The sequence below is a fragment of the Balaenoptera physalus genome (assembly GCF_965194825.1).
Source record: "Balaenoptera physalus genome assembly, chromosome: 13".
In the NCBI taxonomy this organism is placed as follows: Eukaryota; Metazoa; Chordata; class Mammalia; order Artiodactyla; family Balaenopteridae; genus Balaenoptera; species Balaenoptera physalus.
In genome coordinates, this window is record NC_138892.1 from 45,975,182 (window position 1) to 45,998,987 (window position 23,806).

The 23,806-nt window shown below is 41.0% G+C and overlaps 1 protein-coding gene and 1 long non-coding RNA gene across 3 annotated transcripts in view; one reads left to right on the plus strand and one right to left on the minus strand.

Moving 5' to 3' along the window:
* TRHDE (thyrotropin releasing hormone degrading enzyme) overlaps nucleotides 1-23,448 on the minus strand; it is a 394,213-nt gene extending 370,765 nt beyond the window's left edge. For both annotated transcript variants that reach the window (XM_082418907.1, XM_082418908.1), the window contains exons 1-2: nucleotides 22,440-23,448; nucleotides 10,515-10,788 (exon numbers count right to left, since the gene is read on the minus strand). In XM_082418907.1, coding sequence (XP_082275033.1) covers nucleotides 10,515-10,788; nucleotides 22,440-23,347 — 1,182 coding nt within the window. In that variant the 5' untranslated portion in view covers nucleotides 23,348-23,448. The remainder of the gene's footprint in view (nucleotides 1-10,514; nucleotides 10,789-22,439) is intronic.
* LOC309640429 overlaps nucleotides 23,160-23,806 on the plus strand; it is a 41,525-nt gene continuing 40,878 nt past the window's right edge. Inside the window, exon 1 of the long non-coding RNA XR_014252210.1 lies at nucleotides 23,160-23,232. This is a non-coding gene — a long non-coding RNA (uncharacterized lncRNA). The remainder of the gene's footprint in view (nucleotides 23,233-23,806) is intronic.

Below are 23,806 nucleotides of genomic sequence, written 5' to 3' on the forward strand. Positions count from 1 at the left end.
AAGAAATGGCCTTAGGAAAAAAATGCAGGTCACTGTCAGGAACACATGATGAAGCCAAGGATGTGACTTCAGAAATTGTTAAGACTTCAGACAATCTTAAAGTGATGCCCCATAAAACTTATTAAAAATACAAAAGGTTTTCTAAGGATCTTAAGGGTGTGCCTCATAAACCCTCTCTGTTAAATAATAGAGCATCTAAAAATGTCATGGGCATTATTCTGCAAAGCCTCAAGGTAAACAAAGTCTCATCTTAAAGAGACTTGTATATGTAGTTTTGTCTAATGGAATGGATGTAACTTGATACATAAAAAGCCAACAGTTTTGTTTTGTTTTTTTAAAATTATTTATTTATTTATTTATTTTTGGCTGTGTTGGGTCTTCGTTTCTGTGCGAGGGTTTTCTCTAGTTGTGGCAAGTGGGGGCCACTCTTCATCGCGGTGCGCGGGCCTCTCACTATCGCGGCCTCTCTTGTTGCGAGCACAGGCTCCAGACGCACAGGCTCAGCAGTTGTGGCTCACGGGCCTAGTTGCTCCACGGCATGTGGGATCTTCCCAGACCAGGGGTCGAACCCGTGTCCCCTGAATTGGCAGGCAGATTCTCAACCACTGCGCCACCAGGGAAGCCCCCAACAGTTTTTAACATAATTATACCTGTTTGGACTTAAAGCAAAAGAACCAATACAAAAGAAAAATAGGCTTTTGAAACCCCCTACTTTTTACTGGTAGGAAGCAAGCTAAGAAGGCTATTTAATTGCAGACATAAACTACTTTTTAATTGGAAAAGAAAAGATGCCTTAGAAAAAAAAGCTAAGAGCTCAAAGGGCAGGGCCAAGTGCCAGGAAGAACAACTTAACAGGGAGCAGCATTGAGCCATAATTAAGGAAGTGCCAATATGTGCCCACTTGAACTTCAGAATTGCTATGGGCCAGAGGCTGCTATAACCTCCCATTTTTTCCATTCTTGAATGGAAAGATCTACTGCAATAATCGGATTTCCATCTCACCATTGTCTGTTGTGGGGCAAGAAGGATAGATAATGTATCTCTTTAGTTAACAGGTCTTCAGAGCAAGAGAAACCATGCTCAAGAAACCAAACCCAAGTAGTCTCATCTGCACCTAGACCTAAATTACACGGTGAGATCCTGGACCTCAAACTTCAGCCTAAAGCTGTAATGGAATGAGACCTATTGGTGAGTGTATTTTGTATATGGAATGAATATAAATAATTTGTGGCCAGAGAGCAGACTGTATTGATTTTAAAACAAGCCCACAAATTCTTTGACACTCCCCATCAATAGGTAGGATCTATGCCCTCTTCCAGAGAACAAGGCCATCCTTATGACTCACTTGTAATTATTACAATGCAATAGAGTGATGCTGTGCGACTTCTGAGGATAAGTCACCAATGGTCACACAGCTTCCACCTAGTTCTTTTAAAACACTCATCTGGGGTTCCCTGGGCAGTGGTTGAGAATCCACCTGCCAATGCAGGGGACATGGGTTCGAGCCCTGGTCTGGGAAGATCCCACATGCTGTGGAGCAACTGGGCCCGTGAGCCACAACTACTGAGCCTGCGCGTCTGGAGCCTGTGCTCCGCAACTAGAGAGGCCGCGATAGTGAGAGGCCCGCGCACCGCGATGAAGAGTGGCCCCCGCTCGCTGCAACTAGAGAAAGCCCTCGCACACAAACGAAGACCCAACACAACCAAAAATAAATAAATAAATAAATAAATAAATAAATTTATTAAAAAAAAAAAAAAACACTCATCTTTGGAGCTCTGAACAACCACATAAGAAATCCAACCATCCTGAGGCCACTAGACTTTGAGCAAGCCCAGACCACATGGAAAGGCCACACATAGATGCTGTGGCCAAAAGCCCTATTTAACATCCCAGAAGACTGACAGAACAATCAACAGGCACATTAGTGAATATGGTCCAGATGATTCTGGCTTCTAGCTGTCAAGTCAACCTCAATCATCAAGTTTCCCCAGCTGAGGCCCCTGACATCTCTGAGCAAAGACAAACTGTTTCCCTTGGGTCCTTTAAATTCCTGACCCACTGAAACTTTGAAAGTAATAAAATGGTTGTTTTATGGCACTAAACTCTGTGACAGTTTGTTGAAGGAATAAATGAATGAACAAATACTGCCAAGTGAGAATGTGAGCCTGGTGTCAAGGGATTTTCCAATTTTTCAAGAGAAGCCAGATATAAATCACGTTATGAGCAATTTCCCAATTTCTAAATGTTGACAACTAATTAGAAAAATCTTAAGACATTTTGGGGATGGGTAAACAAAACATGTCTACAGGCTTGGATTTCACCTGAAATGGATGAAATCATTTGGATCATTTCATCCAAAATGATCACCTGGACTTCATATAACCATCCCACACCCAATATTCTAAAGCTAAATTTCAACTCCTTTTAGATGTTAAGAGTTCAGAAATGTCATTCCCATGTGTTCTCGGTAATAAAGAGGAATGACAATAAAAAGAAAATGGATTGAATTTCCAAGGGGTAACAAAAAAAAAAGAAAACCAGGTTTTTGTTTTTGGATTTTTTAACATCTTTATTGGAGTATAATTGCTTTACAATGGTGTCTTAGTTTCTGCTGTATAACAAAGTGAATCAGCTATACATATACATATATCCCCATATCTCCTCCCTCTTGTGTCTCCCTCCCATTTCTCTATCCTACCCCTCTAGGTGGTCACAAAGCACCGAGCTGATCTCCCTGTGCTATGTGGCTGCTTCCCACTAGCTATCTATTTTACGTTTGGTAGTGTATATATGTCCATGCCACTCTCTCCCTTCGCCCCAGCTTAACCTTCGCCTCCCCGTGTCCTCAAGTCCATTCTCTACGTCTGTGTCTTTATTCCTGTCCTGCCCCTAGGTTCTTCAGAACCTTTTTAAAAATTTTTTTTTAGATTCCATATATATGTGTTAGCATACAGTATTTGGTTTTCTCTTTCTGACTTACTTCACTCTGTATGACAGACTCTAGGTCCATCCACCTCACTACAAATAACTCAGTTTCATTTCTTTTTATGGCTGAGTAATATTCCATTGTATATATGTGCCATATCTTCTTTATCCATTCATCTGTTGATGGACATTTAGATTGCTTCCATGTCCTGGCTATTGTAAATAGAGCTGCAATGAACATTTTGGTACATGACTCTTTTTGAATTATGGTTTTCTCAGGGTATATGCCTAGTAGTGATATGGTAGTTCTATTTTCAGTTTTTTAAGGAACCTCCATACTGTTCTCCATAGTGGCTGTACCAATTTACATTCCCATCAACAGTGCAAGAGAGTTCCCTTTTCTCCACACCCTCTCCAGCATTGTTTGTAGATTTTTGTAGATTTCTTGATTATGGCCATTCTGCCTGGTGTGAGGTGATACCTCAGTGTAGTTTTGATTTGCATTTCCCTAGTGATTAGTGATTAGTGATGTTGAGCATCCTTTCATGTGTTTGTTGGCAATCTGTATATCTTCTCTGAAGAAATGTCTATTTAGGTCTTCTGCCCATTTTTGGATTGGGTTTTCTTTTTTTTTTTTTGATATTGAGCTGCATGAGCTGCTTGTATATTCTGGAGATTAATCCCTTGTCGGTTGCTTCATTTGCAAATATTTTCTTCCATTCTGAGGGTTGTCATTTCATCTTGTTTATGGTTTCCTTTGCTGTGCAAAAGCTTGTGAGTTTCATTAGGTCCCATTTGTTTATTTTCATTTTTATTTCCACTTCTCTAGGAGGTGGGTCAAAAAGGATCTTGCTGTGATTTATGTCAGAGAGTGTTCTGCCTATGTTTTCCTCTAAGAGTTTTATAGTGTATGGCCTTACATTTAGGTCTTTAATCCATTTTGAGTTTATTTTTGTGTATGGTGTTAGGGAGTGTTCTAATTTCATTCTTTTACATGTAGCTGTCCAGTTTTCCCAGCACCACTTATTGAAGAGGCTGTCTTTTCTCCATTGTATATTCTTGCCTCCTTTATCAAAAATAAGGTGACCATACATGCATGGGTTTATCTCTGGGCCTTCTATCCTGTTCCATTGATCTATATTTCTATTTTTGTGCCAGTACCATTCTGTCTTGATTACTGTAGCTTGTAGTATAGTCTGAAGTCAGGGAGCCTGATTCCTCCAGCTCCATTTTTCTTTCTCAGGATTGTTTTGGCTATTTGGGCTCTTTTGTATTTCCATACAAATTGTGAAATTTTTTGTTCTAGTTCTGTGAAAAATGCCATTGGTAGTTTGATAGGGATTGCACTGAATCTGTAGATTGCTTTGGGTAGTATAGTCATTTTCACAATGTTGATTCTTCCAATCCAAGAACGTGGTATATCTCTCCATCTGTTTGTATCATCTTTAATTTCTTTCATCAGTGTCTTACAGTTTTCTGCATACACGTCTTTTGTCTCCTTAAGTAGGTTTATTCCTAGGTATTTCATTGTTTTTGCTGCAATGGTAAATGGGAGTGTTTCCTTAATTTCTCTTTCAGATTTTTCATCATTAGTGTACAGGAATGCAAGAGATTTCTGTGCATTAATTTTGTACCCTACAACTTTACCAAATTCATTGATTAGCTCTAGTAGTTTTCTGGTAGCATCTTTAGGATACTCTATGTATAGTATCATGTCATCTGCAAACAGAAACAGCTTTACTTCTTCTTTTCTGATTTGGATTCCTTTTATTTCTTTTTCTTCTGTGACTGCTGTGGCTAAAACTTCCAAAACTATGTTGAATAATACTGGTGAGAGTGGAGAACCTTGTCTTGTTCCTGATCTTAGTGGAAATGGTTTCAGTTTTCCACCACTGAGAATGATGTTGGCTATGGGTTTGTCATATATGGCCTTTATTATGTTGAGGTAAGTTCCCTCTATGTCTACTTTCTGGAGGGTTTTTATCATAAATGGGTGTTGAATTTTGTCAAAAGCTTTCTCTGCATCTACTGAGGTGATCATATGAGACAAACTGTATTTTAAAGTCTATTTTGCCTGATATGAGAATTGCTACTCCAGCTGTCTTTTGATTTCCATTTGCATGGAATATCTTTTTCCATCCCCTCACTTTCAGTCTGTATGTGTTCCTAGGTCTGAAGTGGGTCTCTTGAAGACAGCATATATATGGGTCTTGTTTTTGTATCCATTTAGCCAGTCTGTGTCTTTTGGTTGGAGCATTTCATCCATTTACATTGAAGGTAATTATCGATATGTATGTTCCTATTACCATTTTTTTAATTGTTTTGGGTTCGTTATTGTAGGTCCTTTCCTTCTCTTGTGTTTCCTGCCTAAAGAAGTTCCTTTAGCATTTGTTGTAAAGCTGGTTTGGTGGTGCTGAATTCTCTTAGCTTTTGCTTGTCTGTAAAGGTTTTAATTTCTCCGTCAAATCTGAATGAGATCCTTGCTGGGTAGAGTAATCTTGGTTGTAGGTTTTTCCCTTTCATCACTTTCAATATGTCCTGCCACTCCCTTCTGGCTTGCAGAGGTTCTGCTGAAAGATCAGCTGTTAACCTTATGGGGATTCCTTTGTATATTATTTGTTGTTTTTCCTTTGCTGCTTTTAATATTTTTTCTTTGTCTTTAATTTTTGATAGTTCGATTAATATGTGTCTTGGCATGTTTCTCCTTGGATTTATCCTGTATGGGATTCTCTGCGCTTCCTGGACTTAATTGACTATTTTCTTTCCCATATTAGGGAAGTTTTCAACTATAATCTCTTCTAATATTTTCTCAGACCCTTTCTTTTTCTCTTCTTCTTCTGGGACCCCTATAATTCAAATGTTGGTGCATTTAATGTTGTCCCAGAAGTCTCTGAGACTGTCCTCAATTCTTTACATTCTTTTTTCTTTATTTTGTTCTGCAGTAGTTATTTCCATTATTTTATCTTCCAGGTCACATTTCCATTATTCTGCCTCAGTTATTCTGCTATTGTTTCCTTTTAGAGAATTTTTAATTTCATTTATTGTGTTGTTCATCATTGTTTGTTTGCTCTTTAGTTCTTCTAGGTCCTTGTTAAACGTTTCTTGTATTTTCTCCATTCTATTTCCAAGATTTTGGATCAGCTTTACTATCATTACTGTGAATTCTTTTTCAGGTAGACTGCCTATTTCCTCTTCATTTGTTTGGTCTTGTGGGTCACTGCCTTGCTCCTTCATCTGCTGTGGGTTTCTCTGTCTTCTCATTTTGCTTAACTTACTGTGTTTGGGGTCTCCTTTTTGCAGGCTGCAGGTTCGTGGTTCCCGTTGTTTTTGGTGTCTGCCCCCAGTGGCTAAGGTTGGTTCAGTAGGTTGTGTAGGCTTCCTTTTGGAGGGGACTGGTGCCTGTGTTTTGGTGGATGAGGTTGGATCTTGTCTTTCTGGTGGGAAGGACGGTGGCCGGAGGTGTGTTTTGGGGTGTCTGTAACCTCATTATGATTTTAAGCAGCCTCGCTGCTAATGGGTGGGGTTGTGTTCCTGTCTTGCAAGTTGTTTGGCATAGGGTGTCCAGCACTGTATCTTGCTGGTCATTGAGGGGAGCTGGGTCTTAGTGTTGAGATGGAGACCTGTGGGAGAGCTTTCGCTGTTTGATATTACGTGGAGCCGGGAGGTCTCTGGTGGACCAATGTCCTGAACTCAGCTCTCCCACCTCAGAGGCATAGGCCTGACACCCAGCTGGAGCACCAAGTACCCTGTCAGCCACATGGCTCAGAAGAAAAGGGAGAAAAAAAGAAAACAAGAAAGAAAAATAAATAAAATAAAATAATTAAAATAAAAAAAATTATTAAAAATAAAAAAAAGTAAAACGTAATAAAAGAAAAGAAAGAAAGAAAAAAACGGAAAGACAGAATGCTAGGACAAATGGTAAAAGCAAAGCTATACAGGCAAAATCACACAAAGAAGCATACACATACACACTCAGAATAAGAGAAAAAGGAAAACATATATATCTATAAAAAAAAGAGCAACGAAATCAATAAATAAATCTACCAATGATAATAAACTCTAAATACTAAACTAAGACAAACATAAAACCAGAAACAAATTAGATGCAGAAAGTTAACCCCAAGTGTACAGTTGCTCCCAAAGTCCACCGCCTCAATTTTGGGATGATTCGTTGTCTATTCAGGTATTCCACAGATGCAGGGTACATCAAGTTGGTTGTGGAGATTTAATCCGCTGCTCCTGAGGCTGCTGGGAGAAATTTCCCTTTCTCTTCTTTGTTCACACAGTTCCTGGGGTTCAGCTTTAGATTTGGCCCTGCCACTGCGTGTAGGTCGCCTGAGGGCATCTGTTCTTCGCTCAGACAAGACGGGGTTAAAGGAGCATCTGATTAGGAGGCTCCGGCTCACTCAGGCCGGAGGGGAGGGAGGGGTACGGAACGCGGGGCGAGCCTGCGGCGGCAGAGGCCAGCGTGGCATTGCAACAGCATGAGGTGCGCCGTGTGTTCTCCCAGGGAAGTTGTCCCTGGATCACGGGACCCTGGCAGTGGAGGGCTGCACAGGCTCCCAGGAGGGGAGGTGTGGATAGTGACCTGTGCTCGCACACAGGCTTCTTGGTGGAGGCAGCAGCAGCCTTAGCATCTCATGCCGGTCTCTGGTGTCTGTGCTGATAGCTGTGGCTTGCACCCATGTCTGAAGCTCGTTTAGGCGGTGCTCTGAATCCCCTCTCCTCGTGCATCCCGAAACAATGGTCTCTTGCCTCTTAGGCAGGTCCAGACTTTTTCCCAGACTCCCTCCCGGCTAGCTGTGGTGCACTAGCCCCCTTCAGGCTGTGTTCACACAGCCAACCCAAGTCCTCTCCCTGGGATCTGACCTGCGAAGCCCGAGCCTCAGCTCCCAGCCCCCACCCGTCCCGGTGGGTGAACAGACAAGCCTCACAGGCTGTTGAATGCTGGTCGGCACCAATCCTCTGTGCGGGAATCTCTCCACTTTGCTGCACCCCTGTTGCTGCACTCTCCTCTGTGGCTCCAAATCTTTCCCCCCTGCTACCCGCCGTCTCTGCCTGCGAAGGGCCTTCCTAGTGTGTGGAAACCTTTCCTCCTTCACAGCTCCCTCCCACTGGTGCAGGTCCCGTCCCTATTCTTTGGCTTTTTTTTTTCTTTTTTCTTTTGCCCTACCCAGGTACGTGGGGAGTTTCTTGCCTTTTGGGAAGTCTGAGGTCTTCTGCCAGCATTCAGTAGGTGTTCTGTAGGAGTTGTTCCACATGTAGACGTTATTTCTGATGTATTTGTGGGGAGGAAGGTGATCTCCATGTCTTACTCCTCCGCCAACTTGAAGGTCTCCCCAGAAAACCAGGTTTTATACTTTAGTTCCACAGTTGATAAACAAGGGTTCCCAACAGCAATTTTGTTTTCCTTTTTACTATTCTTAGTATTTTTAGATTGTAGAGCAAATTTTTATTTCAGTTGACCTTTCAATGTTCTCTGGTAGCATGTTTTATCTTTTCTACATAAAAATAAGTAGGAATTTTTTAATGTTTACTAATTACTTGAATTCTTAACTCTAATAAAAGTCACATCTAAATAATTAGAGTGTATCTGGTTTTAAATATGGATCACTTAGCAACAAGCATAATTGTGTACAGCTGAGAATAGTTTTAGGATATTTTAAAGAAATCATATTAGGAAAAACACTTCCAATGTATCCTATGCTCCTAACAGACCCACATCAAGTAGTCAGTCATCAACTTTTGAAGATGTAAAAGGGAATGATATGTCTTAGTATTCCTTTTCTGTGTATGGTCCAACATGTATAGCCTTGAAGTATCCCTAGGAGACATCAACAAACATCAGAGGAATTCAACATACTAAATAAGTCCAAAAGAGTAAAATATCTTTTTTCTAGCCTTCTACAGCCAGCATTTAAGGTACTGTTATAATGATTATGTAGATTAATTCACTATACACAGTTCTTTAATAATGGCATTAATTTTGTATGCAGGCAGATTTTATTTTTTAAATGGGTTCCACAGTGATTTAAATTGAAAGTAACGGTGAGAAAAATTTATTTAGCCAAACCCATTATTCAATATTTAGGCTGTTATGGAGCTATGAACTTCCTACAGAATAAGAATATAGATTTCTGTACACTTCTTCTGTTATGTTTGAGCAACACCAAATACGATGGCCACCGGATGGACAGAATCATTACCTGAATTCTCATATCGACACACAGGTGAAATGGTGAAATAGAGCTCCTAGGGCATGGGGAGGGGGGCAGGGTGTGTAGAGCCCCAAATTTGGGATCAGACCAATAGAAGATTTTCTTGCAGCCCTACCACTTGCTTACTTTTTACTCTGGTAAAGTTACTTCATCTCTTTAAATCTAAATTTACTTTATTCACTTGGAAAAATAGAATTATAATACCTTGCTTTAGGGTTGACATGAAAATTAAAATAAATGCATATTTATTGTGTAGGCCATTGAAATGAGGAAAAAGTTCTTAAGAGGCAATGACCTGACTTAATCTGACTAACGCAATACAGTAGCATGTAAAGAGTGCCTAGAACACCATGCTGTTACAAATGGTAATGATCCTAAAGAATCCAACTGATTCTTGTTATAAATTTAATACAGAGAGTGAATTCTCTAGGCTTCCCTTATATCACCCTTCTCTAAGTACATATTTCTATACACTTGCGTGCTATGGGCTAAGAGAAGCTTCGTACCTTACAGAAATTCTAGCACACTAGCAGAAGAACTTATGTACAAAAATGTTCACTGAGCATTGTTGTTAATCAATGAAAATCAGAAAAAAATTAAAATGTTCATTTATAGGAGGATGACAAATTTTGATATATTCACTCAAGCATTCTATTCAGATAAACCACAAAAACAAAATTTTAAGCAAAAAATAAAATAAAATAAAGTTGCAGAATGATATCTATAATATAAAACCACTTATATGAAATTTTAAAGCATGGAATGTATTGTAAATAGATTTATACTTAATAATTAATAATATACTTAATAATTGTGTGATAAGGTGCATGGAAATAGCAAAATCTAAATTCAGGGCAAGGCAGGAGGAGGTAGGAGGCAAGGCAATGAGATCAGGCAGGTGTCCACAGAGGGCTTCAACTCTATCCAATATGTTTTACTTTCTCAAAAAATAAATTAGACTGGAGCAAAGATGGTAAAATGTTTAGATTCTATACAGCTGGCTAGTAGAAGTTTATTATATTATTCTCCACATTTTCTGTATATTTGAAATATTTTACAGTAAAAAGAAGCTTTACCATCATATAAATAAAAAGAGGCAATTTCCCATAACAGACAATAGCTGTTCCAGAGATACTCAGGCGATGAAGAAGGACAGGAATGGCAGGGGTGGGGAGGTGATTAAGGTAATAAGAGGGCTGGGTATAGAAGAGAAGCTCCTCTCTGACTCTGAAACCAGGAAGATAATTTTCCTTCCAAGGATTAAGGAAAGAATTCAGCTATGTAAGTTGTGAAGAGAATAGAAATGATTCATTGTTAATCCAGAAATCAGTGTACATTATCCAGAAACAACATTAAGCTTGAAATACTTACTACAACCCCAGTCTTGGTGGTAGTTTCTCTGTATGTGAAGTTGCAAATTGCCCAGGCTAAATAATACGTGGACATGAGAGGGGTCTGCGAAAAGTGATCCGTAACCCATCCATCTTCCTCAAACACGGAAGTTTCCACCGGCATATTGGATAAAGATAAATAGGTTGCTTGATGCTTGATGCTGATTTTGAAAGTAGCCTTGTAGATTGGCTCATCAAAACAAGGAAATGCCTTTCTGGCATGTGTAGGCGAAAACTGAGTAACACCAAGGAACCTGGAAAAAAGAAAATGACATTCTCAATTACATTTGTGGCTTGAGTTAAGTTATAACCACTTTATATGCTTCTGCTTATAAAATAATATGGGGCTTCCCTCGTGGCGCAGTGGCTGAGAATCTGCCTGCCAATGCAGGGGACACAGGTTCGAGCCCTGGTCTGGGAAGATCCCACATGCCGCAGAGCAACTGGGCCCGTGAGCCACAACTACTGAGCCTGTGAATCTGGAGCCTGTGCCCCTGGAGCCTGTGCCCAGCAACAAGAGAGGCCGCGATAGTGAAAGGCCCGCACACCATGATGAAGAGTGGCCCCCGCTTGCCGCAACTAGAGAAAGCCCTCGCACAGAAACAAAGACCCAGCACAGCCAATAAATAAGTAAATAAATAAATAAATAATCCTTCCCTCTACTTTAAAAAAAAAAAAAAACAGTGGAGGATGGACAGACGGGCAGAAGGACAGATTAAAACAGGAGGAGTGTGATTTTTAAAAAATAAATAAAAAATAAAATAAAATAAAATAATATGCTTTAGCCAAATTACGAGACAGTTTTTTTCTGAATCAAACTTAAGTGCATGAATAGCATGGAAGCATACTTCATACATATTTCCCCAACAATGAAAATTCTTCAGGGAACTTTGCTCTCAACTAAAGGAAATTCTCTAAACCCAGAGCCACGCTTATTAGACAAAATATTACACTTTACAGAAAAACAACTCATCATCATATGGGCAAGTATTGGAAAATAATGGTTCTCCTTTTTGGTATGCCTCAGTCTCCTCTCTGAAACTGTACAACCAGTAAAGACAATGAAATCAAAATCCAAAACTTGTCATCAGATACAAGTAGGGCATAGACCATCACTGAGAAACATCTATGTCCTCAAATTTCAGTAAGACATGGCCTGATTTTGGTAAGGAAAAGGATTTTGACATCTGACAAAACTTGGTCTGCATTCTGGCTCCACAACATTTCTTAGCCGTATCATCTTGGATGATTACTAAATTTCCCTAAGGTGTACATGTTCATTGCTTAAAAGGAAATAATCATGCCTAACTTAAAAAGCATTGTAAAGCTTAGTAGAATGGAAAAGGGGATGTAAAGCACCCATCACTGTGAATAGATGAACAGCACCCAAAAGGCAGTTAATAAGCAGCAGCCAACCTTTCTTGAAGTGCTATAATATACATTTACATAGAATAATCCAGACACCATTGGTTTTTACCACTCATAATATATATTTACTATATAAATTATATGTTATTATATGTTAATATAATAAATTAACATAATAAATATCTATATAATAAATACATCAATGTGTGCACATATATATATACATATATAATATTTAATGCCCTCAAGTTTTCAGATCAAGCTGCAAAGTTGCATCTCATTAAAACTCCAGAAGCACCCTCTACATTCTTTCACTGTTATGGTTACAAATCAAAACACTCAGACTAAGTACTTGAAGAAGGACACACTTTTAACTTAAAAATGGGGCCATTACTTATGAAAACATTCATGACATAAACTAATTAAACTTTTAAAATAATACTAGTTAAAACTGGACATAAGTCAATAACAGACCCTTCATAAAACATTACTGAGTGCTACAAGTCATTTCTTTAAAAGGCTCTTTCCCCCATAGTAGTTCTGCCACCCCTCCCCTCTCCATCATTCACAGTGTTCATGGTTAATCTCACATGGCACACTTTCCCGCTGAGCCAAAACTTGGTCTTAAAATTATTCTCAGCATAGCACTTCAGGCAGTTACTACCAATCAGTAGGTGTTGACATGTGTATTGAATCTTACTGGCTACCCCTGGCTCAAACCATGAAATGTAAATGTTTATACTTTTTTAAAATTATGAAGCTTACATGCATTATTGAGGGCTTACTTTTTAAAAGTTTAGCTTTGAAACAGAGAAAAATAAGACATTCTAAAGATTAATTGTATATTTACTCTGAGAGAGGGGAATTGAGAATTATCTTGAAATAGTACTGGGCTGCTGCATACCAGGCTTGGATAAATCACTTAACTACCTGAGTCTATTTTTTCATTAGTAGAAGGAAAATAATATTTTCTAGGCCTCCCTTACAAAACTGTCGAGATGATAAAATGGGGTAATGTATAGGAAAGAAGTTTTAACTATAAATCTTCAGAAAAATATAAGGTTAAAGTTGGAAGCAATCTTAGAAACAAATTGTCCAGCTCTCATAAATTCCTAAAATGAAAAAGTAGTTCCAGTAGGGTTAAGTGATTTATCCAAAGTTACACAGGCAATTAGTGCAAAGCTGGGTCTAGAATTCACATTTTCTGTGTCTGAGTAAAAGGTAATTGTATCTCAAAAACAGTAAAATTCATCTTTAGCCATAATTTATAAACAATGTTTTAATTTGACTATTGGTAATAAAGGTTCTTCTTTCCAAACTTGCCAGCATCTTGGTAATATTTTTCCTATTTTCTACTGATAGTAATATAGTTCTTGCTTAACGGAGTGTCAGTAACTTTTAATTAAGATGCACCCATTTACAATTTTCACGTGCTTTTGTCTTACATATGTTCTTGAATCTTATCTTTCTTATTAAAATGTCCACTGAGCTTCATATTTCTCTACTGAGGCTATTTAAAAGATACCTATGGAATTTAATATACGAGGAAAAGTGTTCCCTTTTAACTTTCAAGTATCTGAGAAATCTAATTCCATTCATTGAGCAAATAGATATTGTCTGCTATGTGTGATTTTCACTCTATTAGGTGTGTGGTAGGATTTTTTTTTTTAAAGATATAACCATTTTTGTCCTTAAGGCCTTTGCAATCTACCTGAAAAGGGAAATATATATAATACATAAGAAACAACTAATAATACTAGGGGAAAGTTCTGCAAGAGTTCAACAGAGAGGCTGTACTTAGAATGTATTAGTCATTAAGTAAAAAATCAAAGGTGTCTTTGATATTAATTAAAGGGTAGGAATTTATTAGATGTAGAAGATCTAAATACCTCTGGGCTAATGAGAAATTAATAAACCAAATATTTATGCAGAAGAATCATGTTGTGCTCAAGTCTCTTTTTGCCTCATATAGTAAGTAAATATGTTAGTAAGGCTAGCAATTTAAATCGCCAATTCTCAGAGTTGAAAGGAACTATAAAGATCATCTAGTGACTTTTTCTGCAATTAATATTCTTAATGAATTCCCACACACAGTATATATCTATGCACTGAGGGCCGCATATATTTGATAATGTCTAAATGAGGAAATACCAATTTCACAGTCTGGCACCTGAGGACGATTGCAACTGAATTTCAATTCAGTATTTAGCAAATCAAAACAAGCCCCTTGGAAAAGAAGAGCAGTTGGACTAGATTACACTTAGGGTCTTTTCCAAGCTTGAGATCCTATAACTGAACAAAAATTAAAAATAAAATATTCCCTGAATTTGATGAGATGTTTTTAAAATATTAAATTACGTTACTGCTAAACGGCTTTTTGCTACGAGATCTATAATGCATTTGCTTCTCTTAGTCATCATTTTTGAGTGTTCAGTACTGGGGAGAAAACGATAACTAGATATGCTTCCTTCCCTCAAAGAGTTTATACTCTGATAAAATAAATAAAACATATGCCTAAACAGGCATCGTACAAAAAGCCACGACAGCGAGGGAAAATGCATGAAGAAATTACATCTTCCAAAGCAAGGTTTCTCAACCTTGGCACTACTGACTTTTATTTTTATAATGTAAGTATTGGCGATTCCGTGGTAGAATTCTCGACACTACTGACATACGAGGGCGGATAACTATTCTTTGTCGGGGCCATCTTGTGTTTAGCAGCATTCCTGGCTTCTACCACTAGATGCCAGTAGCACCCCCTCTCCCCCGTTGTGGCAACCGAAACGTCTCCGGACATCGCAGACGTCCCATGGGAGGCAGAACTGACCCCGCTGAGAACCACACGTCTTAAGAACTGAAGGAAGGCTTTATGGAGGAGGAAGCGTAAGTTCCTGGGTAGTAAGGGTCACAGACAGATGGAGAAGTGAGCCAATTGACTACTGGTAGCACAGAAATAAACCTTTAAAAAAGTTTTGACTGACATATTAAGTTCGCACCCTGTCTGCTCTCTTCCAGGTTCCGATTTTCTCGGAGCCCAGTATTGCCCGTCTACCTCGAACACCTCTCTCACCCTTGATAGTCTCCTTTCTAACAAAGAGAGCCAGTTTCAGGCTCAGTGCCCCCAACAGGCAACAGTGTCTGTTGGATTTCAAAAACATAATCTTGTCTTCGCTGCATATATTTTATGGTTGCCTTCAATTGGCGGAAGTGAGACTTCTTTCTTGCTTACTGTCGGTTAAAAAGCCAGAGACCTCTAGAGAAAGGGATTTGGAGCAGAAAATAATGAGTTTGGTTTTTGAGCAAATTTGAGGTGGAGTTTGAGGTGGTAGCAGTACACCAGGTAGAAAAAAATACAAAAAAATAATTAAAAATAGAGAACATTTTAATACAGAGTAAGGATGTGAAATACCTATGTAAATACAGCCAGAAGTAAAATAAAACAGCAGGAGGCCGAAGGTAATGGGGAAAAGCATTTTGTTGTCTATTCTTCTCCTGCTTTCTCAAACAAAATCATTTTTATCTTTTAAGGAATCCCTCTATTATCATAAAAAAATTCCACCTCCAAAAGTGACATCCTGGAAGTGTTATTCCAAGAATGTCACTTTAGCATAACTAGAAAAGTATGAATAATATACATGTATTTTAATTCTCTTCCATCTAAAATAAATTACTTGATTTCTTAACAACTTGTCTATTTGACATTTTGGTTGAGCTAAGAAGTAGAGCTTAAAGCTCTATGTTGCCTCTTAAGGATACAGAGAATTGATTTCTTCTTATTTCTGTGGAAGTTCACTAGGCAAGCTACTTGTGTCAAGTCATTATAAGATTCAGCAGAAGTAATGCATTAACGTTGGTTGATATTGCCAACAAATTACAGTATATGATACAATTTCTGTTCCATTATTTTGTTTGCCTTTTCATAAAGTTAAAATATGCAGAAGAAACAAACATTTGCATAACACTGCTAGCATTCAGATTGATTCATGTTTCATTGAGGAGCCCACCAAAACCAAGAGAACCTCAAAAATGGCAAGGCGTTTTTGAGAAGTTTCCATTTTGGCCACATCTATGCAGACCACACATACAGCACAGTGAAAATTGCTCTTTGAACTTGCTTCTATTGCAACTGCAATTTGCCTACGGTTGCAATAGTTTAAAATTGGTAATAAAAACTCCCAAGATCGAAAGAAGTGATCCAGTGGATCATCCAGCTACTATTCAACTGTTTTCAGAAACTGAACAAAGTTACAAGATCATGGAAGTTACACGTCCCATTTAAAGTTAAGGTTGTTAATCAAAATGCAAATTATTACTCAATGACAAAACATTTTAAGCCAAAATGGGTCGTTGTTTAGACTGTGTGTTTTTATGTACTTCAATGAGTCAGTAAAACTCTGCCATTTCAGAAGAGAAGTGTTCCTGCTGAATATTCAGTGCTATAAGCAAGCATGTAGTCTATTGTTTTTTAAATAACCATTCTAGTAAACTAAAAACATAATGCAATAATGCCAGCAAAATGTATGTAGGAAGTGGTGCACATGTGAATAATCGTGTTATAAAAACAGAGCATAAAATTCATAATTGTTTTCATTTTTATGCACTAAATACTGTTATCGAAAATGAGCACTGAGTACTTGATCACCATTGATGAAGAGTATTACGAATGCACTAAAATTACTTTCCTGTGCCATAATGTTAGGTTTTCATAAGAATAAATAAACTAGTGTCTGCGATTCATTTGTTTAATAGTGGAAAGAGAAAAAGTATTATGTAAGTATTATAAAGTACTACTACTGGTGGAACTCAAAGTCTTGAAAACAGTATCTAACGACTGATGTGCCTTTCCCTTGGTACTTGGAGCTTTTCTTTTCCTGTACTAGCTTCCAGTGACAAGGAAGGCACCCTCCTGACCCTTTGGTAGCTGGTTTTTTTCTTTTCTTACTGCTGACAGAGAGCAGGGCCATAATCAGAGTTGTGAGTTCCTTTTGTTTCACACACTCTTCCCACTCCCTCAACCCTCTCCATCTCAGTGTCTGGACCAAGCATGGAGTTTCTCTAGCTGTGAAATACCACAGCCTTTCTCTTCTCTTCCTTCTTCACTGTGGAAGGGCTCTGCTTCTTCCTCTCCCCCATCTTTTGAACTCTGCTTAGGGGGGCAAAACAAACAGCAGTGGAAGGGATGTCCACAGTGACCATTTCCCACTGTCTTGCTAGTAAGGGGAAACCTAAGGCAACAACATTGAGCCTAAATGACCTTGTACCAGCTCGAAGAGTAGATGTCCAGTCATGTAACAATATAATCATATTTCATACCCACAAACGTGCTTACCAGTTGTCAGACACCATTCTAAGTGCTTTATTACTTAACTCATGTAATCCTCACAAATAACCCCATGAAAGAGGATATCATTATCCCCATTTTCCAGATAAGAATACCAGACGCAGAACATTTAGGAAACTTGGCCAAGGTCATAAAGCTAATAAACGGCAGAGTCAAGACATAAATCGAGGCAGTCTGGTTCCAGAGTCCCTGAACATACACACACACACACACACACACACACCTTTCCACCCAGCAACACAACTAAAAGTGGCTCCCTTATTCTTAAAGAGATAAAAAGTAACCAACAGTGGCAATTTTACAACTTCATTCTTTTTCCATCCTATGATTTTTTTTTTTTTTTTTTTTTGAGTGTGTAGTCATGAGGAAAGATCCGAATAATTAAACTAAAACTTCACCTGGCAAATCAACACAGGTCTGCACTGGGAGGAATCCATTCTCCCCTGTCCCTGCACAACTGTTGCCAGAGCTCCTTAAACCCTGGGGCCCCTTGTTTATTCAGAGACTGAGAAGGCACACCTGGAGGTAAGGAGGGCAAGAGTGGGGAGCCTGGGACCCTCCACCTCAGTTCAGCCCCACTCAGTAAGATCTTGTCAGTCTTATTTCACTCTCACAGCCCACTCACCACCATCCAGCTGTGCCTGTTTGTGAATCATTTCAGATTGTCCAAAGAACTAGGAAGGGCAAGAAGTGTTTTGCATCTTTATATTCTCTCAAATCCTATGTAGCAAAATTCTGTTGGAGAGAGCAGCCACTCTCTAGTGGCAAAAAGCAGGATTGCATGGGTCTTTGAGAAACTCTGGAAGAACCCAGCCACTACTCTAAGTTTGAAAGGATGTAAAGGACACACAAAGAATTAAAAGGACGATAAGGTGATGATCATGGCTGGTGGGTAGGAGGATGAGCCTGGGTTACGGAGGGATGCCCTTCTTTACAGACTGTCAAACACTTGTGTGTTAAAGGTAGACTATTTCTTCTTCACTCTTTTTATACCATTCTTTAAAGCCATGCTTAAAGAAGTGAGTCCTATTCTTAAAGAGATAAATATTGTCCAAATGTCATCATCATCCTCAAGCAAACCTAAACTGTTGCCCTGTACTGTTGTCTCAAGCCCATCCACATACACGGTGGCAAAAACTGATTTGAGGAAATAAATATGTTATGCAGATCCAACACAGGGAAACCAGTCACAGGTCTATCTTTGCTTGAAAGAGATCCAGAGCATATAGGCCCTGTTTAGAGTTGTTTTGAATAAATAAAAATACAGGCAAATTAATTGAACTCTTTCATAAATAAGGTATGCTTTATTACTATCCAAGGTGATCAAAAGCACAGCAAGACAAACACCAATTGCATGGATTTTCCTCCCTGAATAAGTGATTATTAAATGGTTAAAACTTTCTTTCCCCCAATAGTTTCTAGATTTAGTTTACTGGTGGCATTTTGAATTGTGACCAAAATCCAACACTGGACTCGGTTTGGCCATATGGTTATGTGTGCAGTGACAAGAAAACAATGAGCTAAGTCCGTTAAGGAATCATATAAAAAGTTTTCAAAGAAACAAACCATTCTCCCAGATTTTTCAGTTCAGAGCCCTCTTTAGAAGGGCAAAAAGCCATTTAGTTCAACTTGCTCATGTAAAGATATCTCCTCAGCAGAGTAAGTGGAGAAATGGGGCTGCTTTCAACATAAAAACAACATGGTGGTTTTCTTGTTTTTATTAAATGCCATGATTATTAATTCATCCCAGAAAAAGTACAAGGCACCAAACCATGTATGCTAATACCACAAATGATCAGTGACTACCCATAAAATCCTCTATGCTCTCCACAAGATTTTTGCAAAGGAGTTTTTGGCAATTCTCTTTGAGAACCACAATTTTATCTTCTCATTTTACTTGGAGATCATGGTTTCTCTCTAAATAACCCTTGACAGAAAAAGACCTCCTTTTTTCATCCTGTCTTCTGTCACTGTGGCATGTCACAGACCCAAAGTTTGTCACAGAAAAACAGTTTCCCTTTTGAAAGTGAATAAAATGTTCATTTACTTTGGGTAAATTTCCTCGTTCAATCCGGCCATCTGGATCTAAATTAAGGTACCCTACTTTGAACACGGGTATGCTTGCCATCTGGCTGCCCCAAAGTGGCAATTACTTCAGGTAAATGAAGATTTTGCCTAATTCTAAGCAAGCATATTCTACTATAGGATATTATGGCATGAATACACACCCTCCGCGTCTGCCTGCTGCCCACCTGCCTGAGGGAAAAGGGAGTATATATTCTGCCTAACAGAGGTAATTTACTGCTGTGTGTAAGCATTTCAAATTTAAGAGAATTTATTTGCAATATTCAACAAGTGGTGAATTTCCCTTTAGCCAAATGATTAACTGAGAATAAAAGATGTGCCTCAAGTGGAGAAGCCTTGGGTTCTAACTGGGAGCTTGTCTTCCAACCTTTATTGTAATATGGGAACCAGGAGAGGTAAGTCTTCCCTGTAGAACAAAACCAGGGAACCTTCAAAGGGTCAAAGACATACAGCACATAGTGAAGTCTAATTTTCCTGCCTGACCCAAATTACATCTCTCAGACCTCTGAGGAGTGAGTCAAAGAATCAGATTGATTATTAACAAGTTGTTTCCACATAGACTAAGTAGGATAGACTGAATGGTAGTATAGCTCTTTTTAAATATTTCAGGTTGCTCATTGTGACTCCCCATTGCCAGATTAAATATTTATTTTCATTCCAGAAATTATCTGATAAATTGGCAAAAATTCTGACTAACTAAAGACCAAGATATTTAATCACTAATCAAATGAAAATTTAGAGTTTGCACTTATGTCCTTTTCGAATGAAGGGGAAAAAAGAGGAACAAGTACTTTCTCTAAGAGGCTGTTTAGAAATAAAATCATCCTGGGATCTCCAGAAACAGCAAATCCTGCACAACTATTGCGATGCAGAGTTAGCCACATGTGCACTAGGTTAAACTCTCAACCATCTGGGGAAAACTGAACGAGAGAGTTTGAATACAAATATGCACTAGGGTACAAGAAATCAGTTATGGGTCAAGCAAGAACATCTGGTCTTTTTAAGAGTCCTGTTCGTTTGAAAGCACTGACCAAAACAAGCTCAGTTCCACCAAATATATTTTGGCGTGGCTCAAAAAACAGGACTTTCTGGAAGTATTTATTTCACCACAGCAAGATTTATCAGTAATGATATGCAACTCCCACTATTGACATTTTGACATAACATGCAAATGTGCCTTCTATGCTTTTCCCCCAAATTTGATATGATCGTGGATTTTCTTTTTAATCCTTTTAATCTGTATTCTTTAGAATATGTCAGAGAAAGTGGTGGGAGGGGGTTTAAATTATCCACATCTGATCTTAGGAGTTTGAAAGTGAATAATTTATACATTCACTTATAGGAGACTTCAATTATCATACAACCACTAAAGCACTGGACAATTTATTTAGATGAGGCTACACCACAGGACTCTATAAATATTAACACTTTCGTGTTCTCTTATAACACACTGAAATTTCCCTAACCTCTTATACTATATCAGCTTCTTCTGAGAGTTTCCAGACATCATAAGCCCTGGTCTAGGGATCAGAAAACCAAAGTTTGAGTCCCAGCGCTCCACTGCCAAACCTGCTGACCTCAGGAGCCCTGGACTGCTCTGATCCCAAGTTTTCTGCTGTTGTGAGACTCTCTTGAGAACAGGGGAGGCTCTGCCAGTGGCATCATTACTAATCTCCAACCTGCCTCCACTCCTAAGGTTGTTGATTTCATTTTTAAGTTCATTTTGGTTATTCCCTGGCCCTACAGCCATTTAATTAATCAAAGTTATTTTAAATGCAATGAGCTAGGGCAAAAAAGCAAGAATCACTTGTTTATTCATTCAACAACATGCTTGAGAGCTTATACCACAGGACACTCATAACATGAGTGGGCACTCTATGTGCCAAGTACAGAGTGAAGGGCTTTTCAATGCATTTACTCGTGGAAACCTGCCACAATCCTATGCGGATATTATTATTATTATTTCCCCAAGTTAAAACTAAAAGTATAGGTTCTGCAGCCAAACTGCCTGAGTCTAAAACCTGCTTTGCTGGCTCACGATGTTACAAGTTACTCGACTTCTTGGTGCCTCCATTTCCCCATCTGTACAATAGGGAGTGTTGATAGCATCTATCTCATGGGGTTCTTGTAAGATTGAGTTAATACAGGATGCTCATTAAGCACTAGAGGCTGTTATTGTCAGGAATTGGTGACTTAGCTTAATCAGCTTCCTCAAGCCTTCACCACAAGCAGAGTTGCAGCTGAGATTTGAACCCAGTTCTGTTGGACTCTGAAGTCTAAGCTCTAAACAAGTGATGGAAAGCCCCACAGCCTCTCAAAAAAAAAAAAAAAAAAAAAAAGATAAGAAGAAACAGAATACTGCCCCAATCTAAAAAGCATCAAAGGCACTCACTAACAAGGCATTTGAGACTGACGGTTAGCTTTCCCCCTTTCACCGCTGTAGTCATTTCCAGAGGCAGTAACTCGTGAACAAACTGGAGTCACTCTGTGTTAGGAGAGAGCTGGCAGCACCGGCAAGAACATTTCTCGCTGGCACTGGCCATGGCAGCCGCCAGCACCACCACCCACCCCCCTTACTCTGGGACTGGCTCTTACTGCCCAGAATCTCAACTTCCAGTTCTGTAAAACTTCATGGAGCCAGAGCCTATCCAATACTCTGTGCCTTCCGGAAACGGGCATGGTGGGGGAGGGGAGGATCTAGCCCTGCCTCTGGGGCTCACGAATTTTCCCTTGATGGTAACTAGGCAGGCTTTTGATGTCACCCTGGCCCGATGTCGCTCAGATTACACATTACCCTTTAAAAGAAAAAAAAAAATTGCTGTGTGCCCCAGGCTGGCTAAGGAACTTTGACGGGGCAGGGGGTCCCAGCCTGGAGGAGGAGTGGCATTTGGCACTGGTGAGTGAGTTTGTGGAGTTGGCCGCAGGGAGAGCCCAGGCACCTGGGAGACCCCGAGAGTTCTGGGTGATGGCCATACCTCACCTTCGCTTCCTTCCCCCATCCCTCGCTTGCCGGGTACCCGAAGCTAGCCCGGTCCCTGGGTGGCCGGCTGCCCGGCGGTTTCGAACAGCCTGGCTGGGTGGGGCGGTGCCGGGCACCGCCTCCCTCCGTACCTTCTCTCCCCGTGGAGCACGTAGGAGCTGCGGAAGAAGCCCAGGAGCTCGTTCTCGATCAAGGCGTTGTAGATGATCTTCAGATTGTAATTCCTCTGCGCGTCCAGGGTCCTATTCAGCACCACCACCAAGACCTGGGTTGGCGGGTAGAGGAAAAAGCCGGCCACCGGGACCGCCCCGGCTACCCGGTCCTCGGCCACCTGCACCTTCTCGACCGCCACACGGGAGGCGTGCAGCACGACGTAGCGAGTGGCGTTCCGGCACGCGATCTCCACGTTGACCTCCCCGGAGAAGGTGAAGTTCTCCATGAAGGCGGTGAGCATCAGATTGTAGTGCAGCGGCTTGAGGTGGCCCGACAGGCGCAGCTGAGTCCACGGCTGCCACGGCTCCCGCGCCTCCTCCGACGGCGGACGGGCGGACGGGGTCTCAGGGTTGGCCTCCCCGCCTGCCCCGGGCTGCGAGGAGTCTCCGCCAGCATGGTGGTTGCGCCGGGCCGAACCCGGAAGGCTTTCGTTGCCGCCGCGCGCCGGGAAGCCGGCGGGGCCGCCGTCGGCGCCGGGCGGTAAGCTCGCCCCACACTCGTCGAAGCGCAAGCTGAGCAGCACCGCGAGCATGGTGACCGCGAGCAGCGCCACGATGGACACGGCGAAGGCCAACACTAGCCGCCTGTGCACAGTGATGTGGCGCTCGGTGGTGCGGGGTCGCACCCCCATGGAGTCCGCCCACGGGTCCGAAAGGCCCCTGCCGCCGGCCCGCAGCGCGGCGTCGTTCTCCCCCATCGTGGCCGCGAAGGGTGAGCTGCTCTTCTTAGCCCCCGCCTCCTCCTCCTTCTTCTTCTTCCTCTTCTTTTTCTTCTTCTTCTTTTTCTTCTCCTCCTCTTGTTCCCCCCGCTCGCCGTCCAGGGCCATCACACCGCCTCCTGCTCCTCCCCCGCCCCCTCCGGCACCCCCCGCGGGCGGCCCACCCGGGCCACCGCCAGCTCAGGCATCAGAGAGCGCACGCGGGCGGAGGGCGCGACGCCAGCTGGGACCCTGGGGAGACTGGCCCGGCTTCTTTTAAGACGGGCTCTGGCCGTAGGCGACAGCAACCTCGGCGCCTCCCATCAGCCCCGCCTCTCTCCGGACACGGGCGGCGGAGGCGCGGGGCGGCGAGCTCTGGGACGCGCCCAACTTGGAAAGCGTCTCGCTCGCCCCAACGCGCGCTACTTCTCCGGCGGACGCCGGGCTCAGGGGCACGTGCTGCCCCCGCCCCTGTGCGCCTGCGGCTTCTAGCTCGCAGTCCCCTGCGCCGAGCTTTCGCCTGGCTTTCCGCGGGAGCCTTCCCGCGGGTCCTCGGCTGGCAAGTACAGGGAGCGATGGAGAAGGAAG